Source organism: Rhinatrema bivittatum, chromosome 11 (assembly GCF_901001135.1).
Source record: "Rhinatrema bivittatum chromosome 11, aRhiBiv1.1, whole genome shotgun sequence".
NCBI lineage: Eukaryota > Metazoa > Chordata > Amphibia > Gymnophiona > Rhinatrematidae > Rhinatrema > Rhinatrema bivittatum.
The window spans coordinates 45,805,910-45,825,614 of record NC_042625.1 but is presented as its reverse complement, the minus strand read 5'-3'; the positions used below and the strand labels follow the sequence as shown (position 1 = coordinate 45,825,614).

Genomic DNA, 19,705 nt, shown 5'->3' with positions numbered 1-19,705 from the left:
TGCACAATATACAAGGCTGACTGTCACAGAAGTTACAGGGCAGGGATAGGTTTTATGCTCTGAAGATCCACAGGGCAGATAATATTAAAAGCTCCAAACCTCCGGCTCAATAAGCACATGACTGCTTCCAGAGAGACCAAAAGAAATGCGCATTTCCCTTGCAGATTCCCGAGCTGAAACCCGGGCAGTTTACAACCAGGGTTTTCTTAAGTGCCAAGGATTTGCTTTGCTTTTACCTCCCTAATCTCACAGAGCAGACATTTAATGTATCTGCATTGCACGCCTTGGGCAGTTTTACTGTGCACAAGGCAGAAGAAAGCCTCTGCTTGCATAGTTCCCCCCTTTGGTATTCCTCTTCCCTGCTTGTCCTCCCCTGAATCCAAAACACACATTTCGGCACAGAGCCCTCCCTTTTAAGTTATATAAAGGATTTTTTTGTTCTGAATATAATATTGGTGCAGAAAGCCTTGTCAAATAACCTTTCCATTTTATCTATCCGTGAACTTTTTTTCCTACTTTGCTGGCACAAGAAAAACCTCCCAGGATAATTAAGTTAAAGGGCTTAGTGTAATCTCCTTCGCAGTAAGGATCATTGGAAGACATCTAATTAGAAGCCAACCTTGTGCTTACAGCCCCTCGGGGAGGGAAGGCCTCCTCACTGGATAACAGCAACACCTAACGGCCAGACTCAGGCTGGTCCTGGCCCTAGGAGAGTTGCTAGAGGGCATGTGCTAGATGGGGTTCGGGGGTTTAAAAATGGGGGAAATCTCAGGTGGCTGTGAATGAAGACACCAGAGGCCAGGTTTCATTGAGCTGGAGCCCCCGAAAGAAGAGACTGATCTCTGGAGGGTAAGGGAGTCTGGGTTCCCTCCTCCTCATTTCACTGATGAGCTGCACAAGATGACAGCTTTTAAAACAAATTATTAAATCAGGATTCAGACACAGCTGCCAATGACTTTTCTACCTACCTAACCATTACTACTGCCCGGCTATGTAACCACGCCCAGTGCATGCCACGTTGGGACTACAGATTTTAGAAAGGGAGAAATTCCCAGTGGCTCAGTATTTGAAAGGAAAGTTAGGGTATTTCTTGTACTGCGTAGGCGCCTGCTGCTCTGACCTGACCCTTGTCACACAGGCAGTGCATTCAAAACTGCCTCAAACCCTGGAAACAGCAGCTTGTGGACGGGACACGATGGGTCCTTACTGCTTTGGCAAAGGACATATCATGCTGCCAGTCACACTAACTGTTCCGGATGTCTGGGTCTGATGAGAAACCTCCCAGTACCCTTGGGTCTAATAAGTGTCCCCTTGCGAAGGCGTCCAGCCAAGGCTTGGAGTTTTTTTTTTTTTCTAATTCAATGCAGACACTGAAGTACTATAACTACTGACCACATAGGCACAGGGACAAGATCTGTGGGCACGCCCTGAAAGTAGCAGGATACACATCCCACCTACCAAGATGAGAGCCCACTGTTTTAATGGCTCCTAAATTTACTTTTATGGCGCTAATTTTACCTCCCCTCTGCCAAGCACCGTGCTCAAAAAAAAGCAAGAGATTACATTTCATAAGGTCACACCGTCCCAGCAACACAGACCTGGCACAGGGCTCCCAGCTTTGCTAGGAAGATAAATTAAGTACTAGACGTGAGCAGCGCAGGGCAGCCTGGAGCCTGAGCCTAGAGAGCAGCCTGGAGCACGGAGCCCGAGGGCAGGAAGGACACAGGAGGCGGCACACATTTTAAATTAATTACTGTAAAACCGAACAGGATTGTTTGCTTTCTCGTCTCTTCTTTTCAAAGCCTCCATTGAAATTTTCTTGGGAGTGTATATTTTTTCTAGGCCACTAGGGCCCTAGTGGTACAGCTGAGCCATTCGGTGAGGTCAAGGGAAGTGCAGCTGCTCTCTCCTCGGAGTACAATGGACTCCCTTAAGCCTCCTCCATCCCTCCTTCTCTGAACACGGCCTGGGGTCCATCCAGAGAAAACAAACAGCAGGACGGCAACAGGCAGCTCCTTTTCCCCCTGTTAACTTGTCTGGAATAACAGTCCTCAGAGCGTGGCCGGGAATGCCACTTGTACATCCCATGGGCAGGCAGAATAACAAGGGAGGGAAGGAGGGAGCCAGAATACACAGCCTGCTCAGCCAGCTCCTGCCAGAGAAACCCCTGCAACACTCCGGCTTCTGACACTCTCACTCCCAGAGGCTGTACTAATTATTTAATGCTCGATTACGGATAGGAGAGGGCAATTCTGCCTCCTCCCCTGGGACTTGGGTTTTTTTGGAGGAGAACTCTGTGATTGTACTATCCTGGCTTTGATGAGGGTACTCAGGGTTGACCCTAGGGGAATGTAGGGTCCAGGGCAATTCAACTGGAGCAGGCCCCCCCTCAGCCTTGAGATTAGAGAGAGAGAGTGTGTGTGTGTGTGTGTGTGTGGGGGGGGGGGGGGCTGGCACCTGTATCTCTGCCGTACAGGTCACCATAACGTCTAGCCCGCTGGCACTCCCATGGAAATATTGCCAGCAGTCAGAGGGAGCTGGGTTACCACAGCAGTGCGGGGGCCCTCTGAAGTGCCAGGCTGGGGGGGCAATCGTCCCATTCATCACTCCCCTCTCCCTAACGATGGCCCCGGGGGTACAGACAGTAGCTGACTTACACATGCAGTTCTCCTACAGCAAGAGAATCCTGCATGGGCATTCTTTCTTTCTTTATTTATTTATTTTTATATACCGAAATTCCTGTATGAGATACAAATCAATCCGGTTTACAAAGAACCGCAGATCGCCCGGGGCTTACATACCTGACCAGGGCTTTTACATAAAACAGTAAACAAGGCTATTAGCATAAAACAGTAAACCTGAGTTTCCAAAACTATACATATAACCATTAAACAGTGGGTCTCAAAAAATAGAACAATTAGGAGTGATTACCGTTGATAGCAATTAATAATTAAACCGAAAATTGTCTGGGGCTGTAGGTGCATGCTTAAAACCATTTTTTTCTTGAAATTGAACAGAAGCTCGCCAAAGGTTTAACTTGTAGACAATTGAACAAGGAGGTGGGGGTGCAAAAGGAGGGTAATGGATGAAAGTGGGAATGGGAAGCCTGCTAGCTGGAGAGGGGGGGGGGGGGGGGGGGAGGAAGAAGAGCATTAGTGAGCATGGGAGAGAGACGCTGGCCAGCCAAGATCCAATCCAATCCAATCCACAATCAATCAGCTACCCCCTCATGGTTCAGCATACGAGGTTGGAGCGCAACACTGCAATGACTTTTAAGACATCACTTTAACTTGCTATGTGTTTAAAGCAATCTTTACTGCCGGGAAGAAAATAATAGAGGGAGCCTTCTCACCGGCTGTGTCTGCTCTTTTGGGCGTCCAGCTCAATAAGAACTGGGGTTGGAATCTGGTCCAATAAGTTTCCATTTGCACCTGCTCAGGGATTTCCCCTGCTATCTTTATATCCTTTCCTTCTACCTCAGCCCAGATAGTGCAGCGACAGTGTAGCTCCTTTGACCAGGAACCTGGCTAATGCAGACCCCCAAGACTGGCCACTAGCTGTCGCCATTGCACCATGGCTGGGGTCCCTCCCAGCAAGGGTTGTGAATGCTGGCTCTGCAGTATCCCCAGCCCTAGCCAGCGAATCAAGCCCGGGTCTCCTGTGTGACAAAAAGATCAGATTAAGTCTGGGTTATCAGTTCAGCTAGGCCAGGGACTGAAGTGTACTGACAAACTTTCTTTTAGTTCTCAGACCAAGGAGACATGAAACCTGGAAAGTGTCTTCCAGAGAAACAAATAAAACTCGGCGACAAGTTCCACATCCCCTCCTTCCTCCAAGAGTGACTTCTGTCCCCAGCCACCCTCAATGAAGCTGAAATGTGTCCATCACAGTGAGGTGACCTCTGAATGGAAGGTCTTTGCAGAGGGCGCTGCAGTTGCAGGACACGACCATCGCAGCCTACCTGTGCCCTCTCCTCGTGGGTTCATTCCCCGACAGTGTCACCAAACCAAAATACTTTTGGAGAAGTGGAAGCAGTGATGTCAACCACTCCCTGGGCTTTGATGTGAACCTGAGATGCCAACAAGCTGTGTGTCCTTTTAGAGCACAAGGCTTTCCACAGTGCTAGCAATAATAAAATAAAGAAGCAAACCCAGAATTATTTTTATTCCTGGGTTTGTTTTTTTTTTTATCAACATCTTTCTGAGCGACATTGCGGAAGGGCAGAAGGTAAAGTATGTCTGTTGCAGATCTAAGTATCATCCACAAATAGAGTAGACACGCCTGAACGAGTACAGAGAATGAAGAAAGATTTAAGAAAGCTTGAAGAGTGGTCAAAGATTTGGCAGCTGGGATTCATTGCCGAGAAGTGCAGAGTCATGCATCTGGGATGCGGTATTCCAAAAGAGCTGAATGTGATAGGGGGGGGGGGGTGAAAGACTGATGTGCACAGACCAAGAGAGGGATCTTGGGGTGATAGTGTCTGGGGATCTGAAGATGGTGAAGCAATGTGACAAGGCCATAGCTAAAGACAGAAGAATGCTGGGCTGCAGAGAGAGAGGAGTAACCAGAACCTTGGTGAGGCTTCACCTGGAGTATTGTGTTCAGTTCTGGAGCCCATATTTCAAAAAGGATAGAGACAGGATGAAGGCAGTCCAGAGAAGGGCAACAAAATTGGTGTAGGGTCTGTATTGGAAGAACTGAGGAAAGGCTGAAGGATCTGAATATGATTACCTTGGAAGAGAGGATATGCAGGGGAGCTATGATACAGACCTTCAGATACCTAAAAGGTTTCAATGATGTATGGACTTTGAACCTTTTCTGTTGGAAAGAAAACAAAACTAGGAGTCACGAAATGAAACTCAGAACCAACGCCAGGAAATATTTCTTCACAGAGAGGGTGGTGGAGGCCTGGAATGCCCTTTTGGAGGAGGTGGTGAAGAAGAAAAGGGGCATGAGATAAACACCGTGGATCTCTAAAGGCTAGAGGATGAAAATGAGATGCGTACAGGGGGGTAATTTGCTGGTACGGTGGTAACAACCCTTAGCAGAAGACATGATGATTACTACCCTTAACCAATATGCTTTGATGCTTTTAATGCAACTGCAACATTGTTCCCTGCTTAAACGGCAGGGGGATAAGAGGCTTTTGATTCAGACATCAACTGAGGTCTTCGACATCCATGATCTGGGATACTGTTATGTGGACATAAGGGAAAAAGCACAAGACTGCTTGTATGGCCAAGCCCTAAAGGAAACGAAGAAAGAGTGCATGGGGGTAATTTGCTGGTGCGGCGGTTACTACCCTTAACCAAATAAACCTTGATACTTTTGATGCAACTCCAACTTTGCTCTTTGCTTCAACGGCAGGGGAAAAGGGGAATTGGATTTAGACTGCAACCATAGAGGACCCTGACTTTTGTGGTCTGCGGAACTGATGAGCATGGGGGTAACCAGCACAGAGCAGCGGTTACTGCCCTTAATAGAAGCATGGGATTACTACCCTTAACCAATAAGCCTTGATGCTTCTAATGCAATTGCAACATCGCTCTCTGCTTCGAAGGAGGGAGGTGGGGGTTGAAAGGAAAAAGACATTTAGGTTCAGAGACAACCAACACAAGCCATGACTCTTTTTTACAGTCTGGGGTACTGATGCTCAGACATCAAAGCACGTCAAGCCAAACTGACCCGATACATGGGGGTAACCTGCACGGCGTGGCAGATACCACCATGGGAAGCTTGCTGGGCAGCCTGGATGGACCATCGGTCCTCTTCTGCCATCATTTCTATGTAATTTTATTACTGAGCAAAAATAAATGTTCTGACGTTTTCAAGAAGCCACGGAACACCCTTCAGGTGCTGCAGCTCCGATTATCAACAGGCAATTGTGTTAGCAACTTCCCGGTGCATATCTAATATAGTGAAACCATTCCCTGTTCCCATGAGCTCTGCTGCAGAGGTTTGGCAGTCATGGCTCTGAGCGACTGGGTGGATTTATACTTTGAACACTTGTGCTCTCTTCCAAACTGTGCAGAATTTCTCACCGTGAAATCTGAGCTGAGAGGGGAGCAAAGCACCGGTGCTGCTGCAGTTCACCTGCAAGAGCTGCAGAGGTTTACACTTTTCAATGGGCAGCTAATACAAAAATCAATTATTGACCTGTGGTGCACATCGATGCTTTGATTACAGCAGGGAATAAGCTATTACTGTCCATCACTGCTTGCTGAGTTGGAAGGCTGTGGCGGTGAGCAATCGTATGCTCCCTGTCCCTTCCTGCTCTGGAAGGATCACCCCCCACCAGTGGTGTGTGAAATCTTGCTGGTAACTTCAAATGACTGATCCAAAGGGCAGAGGAAGCCATCCCTGATCAAAGAGATGCTGTAGCCTTACCGACCCCGGGTTTAATAACCGCTCGCATGGAAACACAAAGCTGACCCCTGGGTTACTTCCTCCTGACCTGCCAAATTGCTTGTCGATTGTAGGCCTGCCTGGCACAGGAAACAATGTCACTGTATCCGTCTCCAGGAGTCCCCAGCGGAGCGCTGGCTGGCCTCAGATGGCTGGCTGTTCTCCTTAGCGACTGACTTTCAAAGAACAGACGTGCAGGGAATCAGGAAGGGGGAACGGAGAGGATGGTAACAATATCAGAAATGCAAAAGTGCCAGTGACCCTCAAACCTAGCAAAACAACAAAAAACATTCCCGGTACAACTGGCATTCAGCACACACGTAGGCACTTTCACTAGGACTATTTTGCTGGTTTAACAAGTTGCCTTTCTGCACCCAACTACAGGCAGCTGTAGGTGATGGCAGAAAGGCAGACACCCCAATTGCTCTTGTTCATATTTGCATGTCTCACCATGCTCCCAACCCCAATCACTGGCTTTACGGCTCACGGCTGCAGAGTTCATTAAAAGAGTGCCTCGAGGTTGGCTAGTAGGTGCCACGATAGGGCAATACTTGAGACTTTTTTTTTTTTTTTTACTTTGAGGCATGCATGTAGTGTGGCTGTGTGCCAATCTAGCAACGGGACACTGGGCCAGCCGCAGGATGAGTTTTCCTGGGATGGGGATCCTCTTGTTCGGCACAGAGTCAGGTTCTACCGTGGCAGCCACTTGTTTTCCCTGAATGACCCTGAGCACTCAGCTCGGCATCTCTCCCAGTCAAAGAATGTAATGGAGAGCGCATGTTATCAGTATAAGAGGGTCTAACACACATGGGGCGTCATTAGCTTAATAATAAATGAGTCTGACTTATAAACTATTCACGACATTCCTTCAGCGATGTTCCCCTGACGACGATTTCTCTGACACGCTGTACAGGATTCACCTGCTGAACCACGGTTACAGCCATCTTGTGATCTTCCGTGGCAGACGTGGCACACGGCATTTAAGACAACAAACTGTTTTCAAAGGAGTGAGTGACAGGGGTGGGGGGGGGGGGGGGGGTGAGATTTCCAACTGAGCCCTCAATAACTGTGGGTCTCTTCCCCTCTCCTCAAATCTCAGAGCCACAGGTTTTGGGGGTTTAAATCAAAAGGCAATTTCAGTCTAACAGTCGTGTAAATAATTAAAGAGCCTTCATTCCAGGCAGAATCGCATCTATTCATTTAATCCCATTGGCAGAGGAGAAACAAACATTAAACCTACAGCCTAGGAAAACAACAGGAAAGGAGATTTCCCAGCCACGTGACTTCTCTCAGTTAAAGGGAGCATCTTGCTCTGGAAGAAATACGTTTTCATCTTAGGGGGGAAGGACTCACACAAAATGAAGGCCTGGTCAGCGTTTGTGCAGGACAGGTGGAGTCTGGGAGCCACTGCTAGGCAACTAGTGAGACGTAGTACGTGTCACCACTGACCTGACGAAGGGAGAAACCCAAGGTACTGGGCTAATCCAAAAAAAGGTCCGACCTGAAGCACGGTTATGGACCATTATTATTCAGCTTGTGCACTCCCACGCCAAATGGCTACCGTGCCGGATTCTAGCAAAATCTCATCCTGTGTTTGCTTAAATGGAAAAAACCTCCACCTTGCTAAGCAGCAGGATTTCCAGGTCTTGGACACTACTGGTGGCTGCACCCCCCCCCCCCCCCCCCCCCTGGATATTTTAAACATTGGACACAACACAGTTTGGCTACAGGATGGACAAGTTCCCTTCGAACACACACTAGCAAAAATCTGCACTTGCCGTAACAGCAATGACCAGCCGCAGCACAGAATGTCAAAAACGGTTGCCCTGATGTGCCTGCTCCTGGCCAGCGCTGGCTCATCAACTTTATAGGACACACCGCTTGACGCTTATGTGCTCACCTCCTTCACCTTGGTGGGATCCATCTTCTCATCACTCCTGCCAGGTCCAACCAGATGGGCAAGGGGAGTGGCAGCACACACACTGGCCTTTTGTTGAAAAAGGATGATGTGAGCTTTGTAGCGGGTAAGAGCAAAGCGCACATGTGTATATACACACACAGACACACACACCGTTCAGCAAGGAAACACAACAGAGAGACCTGGACTCCTGGATAATCATTATTCTGAGGCTGCGGGGTCACCCTGCGTCAGGCCGCAAACCACCCTCAATCTAAGAGCGCACACTACATCATGTAGTGACGGGAGGACGGCTGAGAGCGTGTGGCAGGGAAGCAGCAGCACTGCTTATTTTAGCCAGAAAATAACGTCTGTTAGGATTTAATCCTGTTGCTCTTGAGTGAAAAAGTTTTCATTCAATGCCCATCTTTTATGCTAGGTTCTGACAATATCTTTCCAACCTAATGCCCTCCCTGGTTTCACCTCAGCCCTTCTCTCACCCCATCACCTGCGGTGGGAACTGCTGTCCAAATATCTCACTCAGGAAACACTCAAGTGGAACGAACACACACACACACACACACACACACACACACGCACGCAAGATTAACCTGCAGCGTGCTGGAACTTTTCCATTCACTGCTGGTGACAGGGGAAACCTACAATCCCCCACCCACCCACATCTCTTCCTGGCAATGAAGCAGCACACTGGAACTGAAGCCCACCGGGTGGGGGATGGGGGATCCTGTCACATCGCAATCCCCTCCCATTCGTGCCCTGAAATTCCCTGTTCTGCAGGTAGCTCGAACGAGACGCACAGCGCTTACCTTTCACTGCTGCCAGGGAGAACAGCTTCTCGGAGCCCAAGTCCGAACCCTGAAAGCAAAAAGAGTAAAAAAAAAAAGGTTACTGGGAGGAAACGCAGAGCTGGTCTCCGTCAAGCGCCAGCTGGGCCGTGCTGTGGTCACGTGGAGGACCAGGAGGGGGCAGTCTTGAGCTGTGCCTGAGCCTGAGGGACACCGCTGGGGGCCGATACACACAGCCTCCCATTCTCACTCTTGTCTTCCACAGCTGTGGGCAAATGTTTCCTTATCTATGTATTTATATATCATGTGTGTATACGCACGTCTGCTAGCATCTATGTAAATTCCAACTGACTCCTAGAGCAGGCTGGAGGCAGACACTTTACACATTAATAATCTAGTATTCAAATTAACAGGAAACATAAGAGTCTGAAAAACCACACATTTTTAATTTGGGGATTGTACAGGGATGGGAGGGGGGGGGGGGGAAAAGGAGACCCCTTAACATTTGGAAAAACAATATTTGAATGGGACAAAACTGTGCCTCAGAGGCAAGAGCACCTTAAACCAGATTTTAGATTTTTCTCATAAACTGAGAAAAGCTTGGGGGTAACTGCCCGATGCGTTCCTCTCTTTTGAACAAGGCAGTGGTGAAAACTGTGTTTTTAATCTTTCACAAATTGGACATTTGAGTCCTTACTTGGCTTCGATACTCCATCCTCAGCACAATTCTTTGTATGTGGGGCTGCATGAACTGTACTATGAGAGGATAACCCCTAGCTTGCACTGCTTCCCTTATGAAATGTGGTCTAAGGTTTTATTGAAAAAGATCATTTGGTGCCTATGGACCACTGTGCCGTTTATGTTCATCCAATGATCGGTTTATACGTTCTTGGGTCATCTGAGACTATAAGTACAGGGAATGGGCTTTTCCCAGCTTTAGCCCCATAAGATGCAATCTGCTCCCATGGCAATTTGTTTTCAGATGACCTGCTTGCTTACTTATTTATGTACAATATTTCTTGACCACCTATCAGTTGGCTTTACATAAGAACATAAGATGTGGCATACTGGGTCAGACCAAGGGTCCATCAAGCCCAGCATCCTGTTTCCAACAGAGGCCAATCCAGGTCACATGTACCTGGAACCAAAACAGTAAATAGATCTCAAGCTACTAATCCTTATTAATTAATAGCAGTTTATGGATTTTTCCTCTAGGAACTTATCCAAACTTTTTTTTAAACCCACTTACACTAACTGCTGTAACCACATCCACTGGCAATGAATTCTAGAGCTTAACGAGGCAATGAGTGAAAAAATGTTTCATGGAGTGCCCCCTGGTCCTTCTATTATCTGACAGAGTAAATAACCGATCTACATTAACCTGTACAAGTCCTTTAATGTAAATCAGTTATTTACTCTCTCAGATAATAGAAAGACCAGGGGGCACTCCATGAAGTTTGTAAGTAGTTTATTTAAAACAAATTGAAGAAAATTCTTTTTCACTCAGCGCATAGTTAAGCTCTGGAATTCATTGCCAGAGGATGTGGTTACGGCAGTTGGTGTAACTGGGTTTAAAAAAGGTTTGGATAAGTTCCTAGAGGAAAAATCCATAAACTGCTATTAATCAATAAGGAATAATAGCTTTGACCAGTAATTCTAACATTTACCCTGTTGATGAAATGCTTATGAAAACAACAGGACTGGGTTTTGAGGGTTAGTTTTGATTCTTATTGAATTTTATTTTGTTAAATTGTTCCATGGTTTCCTGTAAACTTGCTTTGAGCGTTATGGTAATGACAGGGTGGTTTCATGTAAAACCTGAGGATGATATTGAAATGGCAGTCAGCAAATTCTAACCCTGCTAGGGGTAAACATTCACCGATGTGTACTGACCCCTAACAGATAATGTGATACACACACACACGGTCGTTCCCGACGTTGCTCGTAAATGACATGAACATCAATTTCAGCATTCCTTCCTGCAGAGGAGAGAATCTGGAATTTTGTCTAAAGTTTTATACGGCCTGGACTTAAGAGGTAGAGCAGCAGGGGTGTTCTGCTCCAGTCAGCCTGCAGGGAAGAGGAGAAGAGTGGATGAGCCTGCAGCAGACAGAGCTGAGAATCCAGCCCCTTCCTCCCCCTTACAGGGGACATGAGGAGAAAGGGTGATACTGAAGTAAATACTGCAGAGCAACAGGCAGACACAAAAAGGGGGGTGAATTAGTACAAGTCTGAAACTTATGTGCAATAATGCCAGTTGTCAAGGCTTCAACCCTGGCCTTTATTAAGGACTACAGTTCACGAACTTCTGCTAATTCAACTCCATTTTGTATCTGCTACAACCCAGAATGGTGGTCTGACACCTGGCGACAGCTCCCCCATGGAAAGAGACCGGGGCTGGTGGGGCTCTCTGCAGAAATGGAGCAGAGCCCAGTGGAGGCAAGATCATTTCTGGCCCACCAGGCCCCAGAGAAAGTAGATCAGATCTGGCACACCTGACAGGTCATGAGAAAATAACAAAGAGACTGGAGGTGAATGCCTGTCAGTCCCACTGCTTCTGCTGTTACTCACACGTGTGTAGGAAAGGGTTTACACGGTCCCTACCCCTAAGACAGTTCACACCTGGTTCTGGCCCCTCTCCCTCCCATTCCACAATATCTCTTCCTGTCTACAAATTAAGCTCTGGTTATATATCTATATATAACCTCCCCACCCCCCGCCCATATAATATATATTCCAAATTACAGCTGGAAACTCAAACTAAAAGTAACACGATACAAGGGGAATGATTTAAACAGGCAAACCGTGGACAGGTGCGACTCCCAGACTCCCTATGGAATTACTGGAATTTGCATTGTGCGATGGCAGGCTCTGTGCAATCTATCAGAGGCTAAGCCTGGGGGACTAATGCAGAGCTGGCTGCACACTTGCACAGGGTGGGTGGGTATGGAACACAGCACACGTAGGACCTCTCACTGGTGTAACGTCTGCATCCTTGTATGTATGTATATATGAATAACAGAAGCAGGGCTTGGCATGGGCTAATGGGTGAGGACAGGACTAGGTATGCAGATTTCGGGCTCTCTTTGCTCAGAGATTGTTTTGTGCGAGGGCCTTCCTGTTTCTCGCTCCACATTCCTGGCCGTGGAAATAATTTCTGCTTTAAGAACATTCTTCTAAAGTCCCCGACACCCTCCCTCCTCCGGCAGCAGCTCCCGTTCTATCTTCTTTATAGGATATTACGGACATGCCCCGTTGAGCACTATCAGCTTGTTTTCTGGCCGTTTGTAAGTGCCACGGTCCTGATGATGTACGCACTGACAGATGTTATGAGTTTCAGCTTTCACACCACAGATGAAGCTTTTCCCTCTCTTGCCTGCTACACCCGCCCGACCCCTGCCATACGCTGCTCCAGCACTCTGTGATACATTTAAGAAATCCAATAAAGCTCAATGTCTAAGCAGCCCGACAACAATTAGCGTCATCGCCTCTCATGCCTGGTGCTAAAGATGGACTTGGGGGATATGTTCCCAAAGAGATTCTTTTTTTTTTTTTAATTTAATATAATGAATTCCTGTTCAATTGGAACAAGCTTTGCCAGGGCGACAGTGCACTGAGCCTTCATTCACCGCTAGCAATGGCAACTCAGGTGCAGCTGCAGGGGTGCGACTAGCACCATTAAAAAGTAAAGAGGCCAGACAGATATAAAAGGTCACAAGGAAGGATGATGGAGGTGGGGTGGGCGATGACCATTGTGGTCATCCACCAGCAACTCCCCAGAGTTTCCCCCCAAGTTTATAAACTTTCCTAAGCCCAACCATTGCATTGAATGTCCTGGGCCAGGGGCTACAGAGCCCAGCTCCCTCTGTGTGTGCACCCCAAGTCCGGTCAGTAGGGGTCCACTGTTGGATGATGGCTAAGACGTCCTCCCTCAGGCCCTCTGAAGTTGTGCATGCTATCTGCTCAGCACCCCATACCAGCCAAAGTAGATAGCCTAAGCTCAGGAATCCAACCCCAGGAGTATTACTTAACATAAAGAAGGCGGCTTCATTTTCAGTTACCGGCGATCTCTCTTATAACAGAACTGCTCCATCTATAGTAACCTGCATGCAAATTGTATCTATTTGCATTTAATTGCACTCACCAGTGTGGATCTGCTCAAGGTGATGTACATTAGGAATCACAGAAATCATAAGCACATATCTGGCGGGTCGATGGGGCCAAATCACCCCACTGTCCAAGCACAATGAGAGGACAGCTTTAGGAATAAGGGAGATGCCAGGGAAACATGCACAGTCCAGGCAATATTACAAGGAATCGGAGGTAAGGGTCGGCCACAAAGCTCGAGGGGGGGTACTCCTGACACTACCAGCAGCTCTCACCAGTGACAGGTTTGCCTTTCTAAACTGCTCTGGGAGCAGCGGAGAGAGGAGGCGGCAGTTTTTCTGGAATCCCAGGCACTGGGAGACGATCATTAGCAGCAAGGAAGAAGAGTCACACCCCTAACACTATGGGTGCTCTGGCCAGCCAGGCAGCTTTCAAGGGGAAATGCACAGGGGCCCCAGGCTGCCCATGGTGCCTGCTCCATGCATTTCTCACTCACTCAGGCTCATATCCTTTGCCTCATTCTGCGTATTTTGGTAACCATCTCCACCTGTCCTTCACAGCGGCCCTTGGCAACATTCAGAAGAAGCAGGGTGCAACAACAAGAAAGCTGTTGTGTGTGTCTGGGGGGAGCGGCGGCAGGTGCCTCTCTCATTTTCACTGCTTCCGAGGATTTACTGTGATTGCGGGAGACGTTCCAGGGCACTTCAGCCAAGCTGGCTATGTAAAAAATGCTACCCAGGGACCAGCAGCGCTAAATGCCTGCAGAAGCAGAAAACAGCTCAAAAACAAAGCCATGTCTTCTGAAACCTGGGGCCTGGTGTGCCAGAACCTGTTCCCTCCCTGGCAATGCTGTCCCCTCCTGCAAGGGGATACGTGCCCCCTCCTAGCTGCTGCCTAAGACGCTGCAAGTCAGAGGCCAATCGTCTGGACAGCAGCCGCAAGAGCATTCCAGATTTTCAGAAATAAATTACTTTTTTTTCCATTTTCTGTGCAGTACTAAAGTCAACAGAGTCACCCCGAGTCGCCAGCAGTGCCGTCCTTCACCTGGAGACAAACCCAAGACGCCAGGACTTGATGAGTTCCTGCAGCAGCTTGGCACTGGGAACATGAAAGGCAGCTGCCAGCGCTGCCTCTGGCAGGTTATTAACGGCCTTCCAGAGGTTGGCCCGGGCCCACCGCATATAAGCTCACAAAAAAAGGACATTACAACTGGATTCTGCCAGGGGCAGCAGTGTGTGCCAGACAGGAATCAAGCAAAAACAATACTGCAGTGTCTGATTCCAGTATTTGCCTTGCACTAAGTAAATAAAGCAAATATTAAATCTACGGAGAAGCCAGTGACCATTATTCTGTGACATCACAAAGCCGTTGGAAATCTCAGGTACAGTGACCTCAGAGAGAACCTGCCCACCTTGTCTCCTGCCTCGGCCATTGGCAGCAGATAAAGACAGATCTCCCTCCCTCATCCCTTACCACCTCCCTCTGCAATCCTGTCACGCCCACGTCTAGCAGGGCTTCCCGCCCTCTAACCTTCTTCTCAATTGAAGCCTGCTAGATACCGGAAGATTTCTATCACAATCCCCCCCTCCCCCTCCCCCCATCCCTTCTCTTCCTCCAGCGAGTACATTTGCTGCATTTTAAGTCTGTGTAGGGTTTGGGCTGCAGGCCCTGTTACCATTTTAGTAGCCATATGCCGAATGGCCTTACAAAAGGTTGCGACCTCCAGAACTCCTTCCCCATTTCTCATGGTTCAGCTCCAATTCAGAACTTCATGGAAAGCAAAGAGTCCAATCCTGTACGGTGCTGTGTACAATGATGGACCCGTACAAACATTATTTTGCCACTCTACTATTCTAAAATGAATCACATACAGAAAGGAAAGGGCTGGCTCAGCAGCCGGAAAACCACCTCCACTCTGATTGAAAGCTGGCACTAATGAAATCAAACACAGTGATCACCTCCGTCGCTGCTTCATACACCTCCAACAGCAAGTCTCCATTTGCCACACTAGTGTTACACACCTCCAGGATTATCCTCACTGTCAGAGATCTTTCTCATCTTCCCCTCTCTTTACCACCTCATCGTGCACACTGCATCCAGTTCCTTCTACCCACAGAAAACAAACAGGGCAGCATATGGGAGTGAGTACAAGACAAGCAGAATGTGCCTCACTGCTGTACTGCCCTCCCCCATAACTACTAGGGGTCATGATTGAAACCTCACATCAAAAGCCAAATCATTCCATGCCATGGAAAAAAAGAGCACAGATGCCGTATTTCAGCCATTTAAGCAGAAGCTATAAAATTATCAGACATGCCCAGGGGCCTTGCCCGGAATACTCCATCTATAAAGGCAGCAGCACCGATCCAGAGTCTCCCTGGGTTTCAGAAGATTTCTCGTGCGATCATGTGTCATCGTCACCCAGCTTCACAGGCAGAAGGTCTGGAAGAGAAGACAGACTCTGCTGGCCAGAGCAGACCAGAACGGCCTGAAGCTGGGCTGGGGCAGAGTCCTAGGTGACAGAGATGTGGGGAAGCAGGGCTGAGAGGGAGAAGATGCAATTTCCAGTAAAAAGAGGCAGGTGGTAGGTTGTCACTTGCTAACCACTAGATTATGGTGTTAAGCCTGCCGCAGGCCTTGGCACTTTAATTCCGCCTTCTCCCTTGCAAGGCCACGATCATAAATATTCAAAACCTCGCATCCTGGTTTCCATCGGCTCCGAGTCAGCGAGCAAATGCTGGCACCGTCGGAGAATGCCAAGCAGGGCCTTGGCACAACACACAGCAGAGTCCCAACTGTGCGGCTGGCCCATAGTCTACATTTGTCAATGCAGAGGACTGCCAGAAAGGCACTTGGCAGCAAGGGGGTAAGGGAAGGGAGGGGGAGGAATGGAAGTGTCAGGGTTTCACTGTCAGGCAATCCATTTCTGGAGCTACAAGGTAACTGCTCAGATTAATCACTGCAGGGCAACACAAACTCCACTGGAAACTTTTGCCAGTCTCTAAACAAAGATAAGGTCTGTCGCTATTGTCTGAGCAGCAGGGAGGATGTGACCACAAAAACTTGCTGGAGAATATGCACAATTCCCACCTAGGCCCAAGATGTATTCATTGTGTCAAGATGTGCTCGTCAAGTGCTGGCCAGGGAACCCCAGTGCTTACACATGGGTGAAGGAGGACAACAGGCCGCAAGACGAGGAAGCATCTAACCTTGCCCTGCCACTGGCTCAAGGTGTGTCCAAGCAGGGGGGGGGGGGGGGGTAGGGATGAGGGCAGGGATTAGAGGCTATGGGCAGATTTCCTATGCTGCAGTTAGGTGATCAGGTGCATGGCACGACACAGAGCAGTGCAGGATCCAGAAGCCCTTGTGCACCACAGGAAGTGCAGTAAGGCTAGTCTCCATGAAAATCCAAAAACCATAAGGAAGAGTACACTGAGAATCTGTTTTAAGATCTGTTGTCTACAAACAATCTCAAAATCCAACTGTTTCATAAGCTGGCAGTTATGAGGCAATGGGGTAATATATGGGGGACACGACAGAAAGGTCCTTCTTACCCCATGCTCATGTGATCCCATTCACCCAATCAAGAAGCCCCATTTCCTTGGCAGGGTCGACCATGCAGTAACTGCAACACCAAATGTTAGACACATGTCCGCCCAGTCTCACACAAGCAATGGAGGCATTGCGGTACTTATACTCGCTGCTGCTGACTTGGTGTCAACCAGAAACCCTGGGACAAAAGTATGGATCACCAACATCCTCTTTCCAAACAACCATATGCATATGGATCGCACTTTTCAACGGGATTAGCTGTCTAACTTTGAGAGTGAATGTCCTAAATTAACCTTTTAGAAAATGTACTAGGGTTGAGCTCCTAATTCTAGGAGTCTAAAAAGCAGGTAGCTATAAGGGTGGAGGTGGGATGAACAGTTAAGTGCTCAGCACCAATTTTCAGCACAAGCATCTAATTTAGGAGCCTAAATCTAGGCACATGAATAGCGGGCCTTCCAGCTGAAAATAGGTGCCGAAATTATGAACACAACATCACAGAGGCCAAACCCGCACAGCCTTCAGTGTTCTTCAGAAACCATGGAGTACCGACAACTCCAGTGTCTTGTGAATTTTGCAAAGACATCTCAAACCCTACACTGAGCTTCCCAAATAAACGTTTTCTCTTAGAAGTCAGGTCTTTAGATCTTCATCGTGCATTAAAGCAGGAACTATGCGTTTTGGTTTGTACACGCTTTCCCACTAGTGAAAAATACACATTCCAGCACTATCTGGGAACGCCTGAATCTGTGCAGATCGGACCCAAGTTTCGGAGCTATGCTCCATATTTTGGTAGAGCGCAGAGAAGGCCCAGAAATAACAGAATCAGCAGAAGGAAGAAAGAGGTCGATATAGAGAGCGAAGTACCTAACATGAAGGGGATTTTATCCCACCCCCATCCAGGGACTGTGTGTCTGCACACACACACTGTTTTGAATGCACAGTTCTGAAACGTTCCCTGGCTGCCTCCCATAGCCGCAGCCCTATCTGCCCATCCCCTACAGCAGGCGCGGAGCAGCTGCTGGGGTTTATCATGGCTGCCTGTCCACCGAGTTTACAAATTAACACCCTATGGAGGCTGCAGAGCGCTGATTAATCAGACAGAGGCAGTCAGGAGGCCTTTATCACCTACAGCGGCTGCTGGAAGAGTCACCACAAATCTCTCCTGGGGCCAGAGATGCCAAAACAGCCAGAGAAGAGGAGGAGGGAAGCTGTGATCCCAGTCAGCCAAGCCATGATGGAGTGGAAAAAAGGAAAAAAGCAGCAGCCTTAAAAAAAAAAAAAATCCTGAAGATAATAAAAGAATTTCCTCCTAGCACCAGACTAACATCAGACAGTTACACAGGTGAACCCTGCTGCAGGCGCTGTAATCCCAGCCATTAAACTCAGTGACCAAAAACAACCAATTCCCCCTGGACACACATTTTACATACATAAAAGGATATAAGCACTGTTGCCAAGAGCTGCCAGAAAGGAGGAACTGGAAGTCAGCTGCAGGCTTACTCCTCGCAGCAGTGCCACGACATTTCCAGTGCCTAACTAAGTGGTAAGCGTTCATTTCAATCAGCTCACATTACTGGGCTTGAAGACTCCTCTACCACCGACTCTTGGCATGATCCTGGGGAGTTTCGGGGTCATTTCCAAAGGCTGAGACACGAGAAGAGAGCCAGTGCTGTGGGAGACTGCTTCACTTCCCCCCCGATTCAACGAGCGCGTGACTCTTCCACAAACACACAGGGGGCAGGGGCCGGAAACGAAGCAGGAGGAGAGTATATTTTCAGACTGATGTACATTTATCCAATTTATATTTCGCCTTTATTTTCCATAGAGATTTTCCTTGCAAAGTTTGAAAACTGCCATTCCCCCCCCAATGTATTTATTTAGGAACATAAGAACATGCCATACTGGGTCAGACCAAGGGTCCATCAAGCCCAGCATCCTGTCTCCAACAGTGGCCAATCCAGGCCATAAGAACCTGGCAAGTACCCAAAAACTAAATCTATTTCATGTTACCGTTGCTAATGGCAGTGGCTATTCCCTAAGTAAACTTGATTAATAACCATTAATGGACTTCTCCTTCAAGAACTTATCCAATCCTTTTTTGAACCCAGCTACACTAACTGCACTAACCACATCCTCTGGCAACAAATTCCAGAGCTTTATTGTGCGTTGAGTGAAAAAGAATTTTCTCCGATTAGTCTTAAATGAACTTGCTAACTTCATGGAATGCCCCCTAGTCCTTCTATTATCCGAAAGTGTAAATAACCGATTCACATCTACTCGTTCAAGACCTCTCATGATCTTAAAGACCTCTATCATGTCCCCCCTCAGCCATCTCTTCTCCAAGCTGAACAGCCCTAACCTCGTCAGCCTTTCCTCATAGGGGAGCTGTTTCATCCCCTTTATCATTTTGGTTGCACTTCTCTGTACCTTCTCAATCGCAACTATATCTTTTTTGAGATGCGGCGACCAGAACTGTACACAAAATTCAAGGTGCGGTCTCATCATGGAGCGATACAGAGGCATTATGACATTTTCCGTTTTATTAACCATTCCCTTCCTAATAATTCCTAACATTCTGTTTGCTTTTTTGACTGCCGCAGCACACTGAACAGACGATTTCAATGTGTTATCCACTATGATGCCTAGATCTCTTTCTTGGGTGGTAGCTCCTAATATGGAACCTAACATTGTGTAACTACAGCAAGGGTTATTTTTCCCTATATGCAACACCTTGCACTTGTCCACATTAAATTTCATCTGCCATTTGGATGCCCAATCTTCCAATGTCCTCCTGTAATGTATCACAATCCGCTTGTGATTTAACTACTCTGAATAATTTTGTACTTTCTGCAAATTTGATAACCTCACTCGTCGTATTCTTTTCCAGATCATTTATAAATATATTCAAAAGCACTGGTCCAAGTACAGATCCCTGAGT

The 19,705-nt window shown here is 47.7% G+C and overlaps 1 protein-coding gene across 11 annotated transcripts in view; it reads right to left on the bottom strand.

Annotated features, from left to right (window-relative positions):
• Window positions 1-19,705, bottom strand: part of FBRSL1 (fibrosin like 1) — a 694,486-nt gene that overhangs the window by 44,982 nt on the left and 629,799 nt on the right. For all 11 annotated transcript variants that reach the window (XM_029619457.1, XM_029619447.1, XM_029619455.1 and 8 more), the window contains one exon: window positions 9,130-9,178. In XM_029619457.1, the coding sequence (XP_029475317.1) occupies window positions 9,130-9,178 (49 nt within the window). The remainder of the gene's footprint in view (window positions 1-9,129; window positions 9,179-19,705) is intronic.